Below are 4,595 nucleotides of genomic sequence, written 5' to 3'. Positions count from 1 at the left end.
AATTACAGAGCAGTTTTCCAAGTGGGTTCAAATGTTTTCAGCAAAAGACGATAATTTAAAATGAGGCTTTCGACTTGGAAAATAAGTCACATGAAAGGAATAATATATTTCTGTATGTTTGGTGCCCAAAGAATGGAAATAGGCACACCAGAGTTCCACCGATGCCGTCTATTTAGTCACTGATTCATACATTCATTCGCTGAATGTCTAACGTGCTGAGCACTGAGGAGACAGGAAAACAAGATGTCACCAGCCTCTAGGGTGTTTTTAAATATGCCAAATGCTCCGATAGGCATATGTGCCTATTGGGGGTTTGGGGCCATGACTAAGTGACAGATGCAGGGTTTCATTAAAAGCTATGGGAAGTGTGTGAATTAGGCAGTATGTATGTTAACATCACTACCATTTTAACTGTGGTTCATAGGAACCAGGAACGAGCTGCGTTCCTGGTAAGACATCCAGGATGCCCAAACACATCCCAGAAGTCCCACGGTCACCAGGGCACAGAAATAAGCACAATGCCAGTCAGCCGGAGTAGCAGGACGTATGCTAGGAGCTACCAGTTAGCGGACGTGGAGCCCAGAGTAGGGGTCCACGAGTCAAGCAGGTTAGACAGGCTAGCGATCTGAAATCGCGGACACGGGCAGGAGGCAGGGGTGAGCCAGATCCCGAAGGTGAACTGACATCTGTGGGGGGTCGACCATGTGTCGGGTATTTGGCTGGTCACTTCCGGTAGAACTCTCATTTCATCCCCCAGCCCCAAACCAAGAGTTAAGCTGGCCGAGAAAAAGGGAGTGAGAACTAAGGGTGAATTGCGATGAAATAATCCAAGGAATTAAACGGTCAGATTAGATTTAGTGTGGCCCTTGTATTTTGTTCGTTTTGCAAAACCTCAAGATGGCAATGATTATAAGATCAGGGTTCTCGGCACCTATGACTTTGGTTCTCAGTTCACGCATGCCCAAGCAGAGCTGCCAAGGGCCAGGGACACTTCGGAGGCTGAACTAAGTTCGTGAAGTAAAATCGACTCTGAAAAGTAAACAATGGTGCATCGGGGCGACAAAATAAAGCCAAGTCATCTGCCTCAGCTAAATCGTTTCTTCTGGCCGGTGGAACAACCAGGGCTGAGGTATTGCTGTGACCTGCAATGGGGACAACACTGGGGTCCCTGATGACAGGGACCTCGGGGAGGGGTGCTGCTGCACCTGACTTGGTCCCAGGCGGCATAAGAGATACCATCAAACACTTTATTAGAACATAGTTTAAATTCAACATTCAGTAAATAACGATTGCCTGAAATAAAGAGTGGCTTTGTCTGGGAGTTTATAAGAAAATGCTTCATGAAAGTTAGTCCGCTGGGATAGGCTATGATTTGGCAAAAACAAAGAGCAGTCAAGAAAATGAGGGTAGGTAGACACCGAGAACAAACTGATAGTCGCCAGATGGGGCGGTGCGGGGAGGGCTAGATGAAAAAGGGGAAGAAATTAGGACGCACAAATTGATTATAAAAAGTTACGGGGATGTAAAGTACAGCACAAGGAATACAGTCAATAATATCGTAATAACCATGTATGGTGTCAGGCGGGTACTAGACTTACAGGGGGAATCACTTCGTAAGTTATATACATGTCTAATCACTACGCTGTACACCTGAAACTAATATAATATTGCACGTCAACTGTAACTTAAATTTTTTTAAATTAACTCTATGAGGCTAGGAAGGATGAACAAGGCAGATGGAGAAGACATCGTTTTCTAAGTTTGCCAATTCCACAAGGTGAAAAAGGTTCCAGAGAGGCTGTGATGGTTGCGCAAGAATGCGAATGTACTTAACGCCACCGAACTGTAAACTTAAAAGAGGCTACGATGCTAAATTTTATATTATGTATATTTCACAACTAGAAACTAAATTCAAAAAGAAAAAAGTCAGCTTAGCTAAGTGAGACGAGTAGAAACAATTTTTTCGTAAGGAGAGTTGTTTAGAGGCTGGGCAAGCTGACTATTAATGCAACCGGCCTGTGGGGCAGTATCGGCAGCTTAGGTAGATTTCCGAATGTGACAGTTTTAAGAAATTCTTGCTGGAGCCAGGCTTGAGGAACTCAGGGACACGCCGGCATTTCAGCTCCGCGCCCCAAGCACTTCCGGGACGCAGTTAGACCCCCAGGACCGCATCCTATCGAGGGCAAACCGCATTTTGTCACAACTGTCATAAGTGCCGCTTCCGGTCCAGGGCCGAGCGCGTCCACTCAGCCTAGACCCCTTAGGGACCAGCGGGGTGACACGGTCGCTTACGGGACGCGCGGCACACCCCGCACACCAGGGCTCTGTCTGGCGTCGGACAGGAGGCCTGTGACGCCATCCCCACGGCCGGGCCGGGCCAGGCGACCCCGGGGGTCCTCCGCCACACCAACCGCGGCGCACGCACGGCGCAAGCTCGGGAGGCGGGGCGAGGCCGCCGGATCTCGCGAGGCCTGCGTGGCACCGGAGTTCTCGCGACGCAGGGCGCGGGTCGCGACGGGCGCTTCCGCAAAGATGGCGTCGGCCCGAGGCGCTCGGCTGGCGGCCTGGGGCGCAAGGCTGCGGCGCGGGGTAGCCGCCTGCCGGCGGGCCGTGCCGAGCCCCGGTCCCCTGGCGGCAGCAGTGGCTGGCGTGGCGCTGGCAGGAGCGGGAGCGGCGTGGTACCACGGCCGCGGGAATGTGGCGGCGCCCGCGGCCAGCCTCACGGTCTTGGCGCAGGTACGGACGGGCCCCTTCCGCCGGCCGCCGCCGAGCCCCTCCCTCCTCCGACACCGGGGCGGGGTGAAGGGCAGGGGCCCCCGCGGGCGCGCGAGGCTGGGGCCGCTCGTTCGCCTCTCCCGGGGGGCGGGGCGGGGGAGCCCGGATCCACGGACGGACGGGCGACGCGGCTGCGGCGGTGGGCGTGGGCGAGTGCTGGGCAGCCTGTCCCCGCGCGGTGCTCCCCGCCCGACTCGACGCACGGAGGCCCTTACGACCCGTGCCCTGCAGAGTACGGCTGAGTTGTCCCAGTAGATGGATTTTTTAAAAATCATGAAAACGTCAGCCGTAAAAATTAACCGGCTTATAATTTCTAGACTTTATGACCAACTGTAAGGAACGTTATGACACGACTGGAAACCTTAAGGCTTCAGTGAGTTGTGAGCGCTAGACAAACGACGTTTTCCCCACGACTTACATGTGTTACAGGTAAAACTCAGCTTCCCTAGTTCAGTATAAAATGGCTCCGTAAAACATTAAATATTTGAAAAAGGATACTACTTTTTAATTATTTTATGGACATTTTAATAAGCTTTTGATTTTTTTTGTTGAAAACTAAAGGCAGTATTCTGTTTGTTAGATTTACTGTCCTTTCTAATGAAAATCTCAAGGAACAGATATAACAAAAGAAGAAAGCAGGCCTTGTGAATTCAAATTATTGACTAATGATACCTTTTGTATTGTTAAGATGTCACATAGGTAATACCCACAATAAGTCTCCCGCTTCCTCATACTATTTCTGATCACAGATGGCAGGATCCACCTGCTAGCGTTAACCTTGTGTCAAGAAGTTTAGCTTATTATCCATCATTGGTTTTTCTACCTCTGTTCACAGCTCTTTAAACCATCCTTTATGGCAGCGGTCCCCAACCTTTCTGACACCAGGGCCTGGTGCTCCTGTGAGAATCCTTAACACCTGATGATCTGAGGTGGCGCTGAGGCAGTGATGTCAGCTAGTGCTCGGGCTCAGCTGTTAACACAAATGAAGCTTCTCACCATTTCCCACCACTTACCTGCTGTGCCACCTGCTTCCTATCAACCCACTGACCAGTACTGCCCTGGGGTTGGGGACCACTGCTGCTCAGGACCCTTAGATTCATCTTCCCAAAAGCATCACTTTGTGTACCCTTCAGAATCCGCTTCCACCTCCATCTACCTAGAGTAGAGTCCAATTTTTTTTTGTTTTTCGGAGCCCTCTGTAGTCACACCCTGACCTGTCACACTACTCCAATCAAAGTGGATTCACCCCCTGTCCCCCCACAAAATTCTATTTCAGTTCATGTCTCATTGGTTGTTTTTCCTGATCAACTCCTAGCCTGTTTGTGTTTTAAATTTCTGACACGACGCAAAACTTTGCCCGGTTTCAAAGTTTTGACACCTGCTGGAGCAGTTTAGAGCACTGGTTCTTGTCCTTCTGCCACCACAGTGGATTTGAAGATGACAGCACAGTCCTCTCAGCAGCAGAGGCCGACCGCGGCTGGGAGGGGCCTGTGTAGTTTGAAAACTGTCCCTCCACCTCCTTGATTCTTTTTTTTTTTAATTCTGAGCTCAGATCAAGTGCAGAAACCTTCATAGTTATGGAGGTCAGTAGTAAAAGCTTTCCATCATTGCTGAGAACTGATTAGCCTTTCATGCACTGATATCCGCCACCCTCGGTGTCATTCATCCATTAAGTCAGCAAGCCCTCAGTCACCGGTCTCCTTTATAAACACACGCCCAGACATAAGCCCTGGTCGTTTGAAATTGCTTTATACTTTCATTTCTCAGAACTGCAGAGATCATGCATCAGGTAGACCGGAAGGTCTGATGCTCACATTTGG

At 50.2% G+C, this 4,595-nt stretch overlaps 1 protein-coding gene and 2 non-coding genes across 5 annotated transcripts in view; 1 reads left to right on the top strand and 2 right to left on the bottom strand.

Moving 5' to 3' along the window:
• The first annotated feature begins 2,512 nt into the window (after positions 1–2,512).
• The window catches only part of MICU2 (mitochondrial calcium uptake 2), a 43,369-nt gene continuing 41,286 nt past the window's right edge, over positions 2,513–4,595 (top strand). For 2 of the 3 annotated variants that reach the window (XM_023530703.1, XM_011360224.2), the window contains exon 1: positions 2,515–2,736. In XM_023530703.1, coding sequence (XP_023386471.1) covers positions 2,533–2,736 — 204 coding nt within the window. In that variant the 5' untranslated portion in view covers positions 2,515–2,532. Of the gene's footprint in view, positions 2,737–4,595 lie in introns of all 3 variants that reach the window. The other variant, XM_023530704.1, reaches the window with a different exon arrangement.
• Positions 4,319–4,388, bottom strand: LOC111739693. The gene has a single exon (XR_002780350.1). It is a non-coding gene; the product is annotated as a small nucleolar RNA U2-30 (small nucleolar RNA).
• On the bottom strand, positions 4,537–4,595 carry LOC111739695. Its single transcript, XR_002780352.1, has one exon. It is a non-coding gene; the product is annotated as a small nucleolar RNA U2-19 (small nucleolar RNA).

This window comes from Pteropus vampyrus, unplaced genomic scaffold, assembly GCF_000151845.1.
Source record: "Pteropus vampyrus isolate Shadow unplaced genomic scaffold, Pvam_2.0 Scaffold52, whole genome shotgun sequence".
Classification (NCBI taxonomy): domain Eukaryota; kingdom Metazoa; phylum Chordata; class Mammalia; order Chiroptera; family Pteropodidae; genus Pteropus; species Pteropus vampyrus.
Note: the sequence above shows the minus strand (reverse complement) of the source record. Positions and strands in the feature narration are given on the sequence as shown.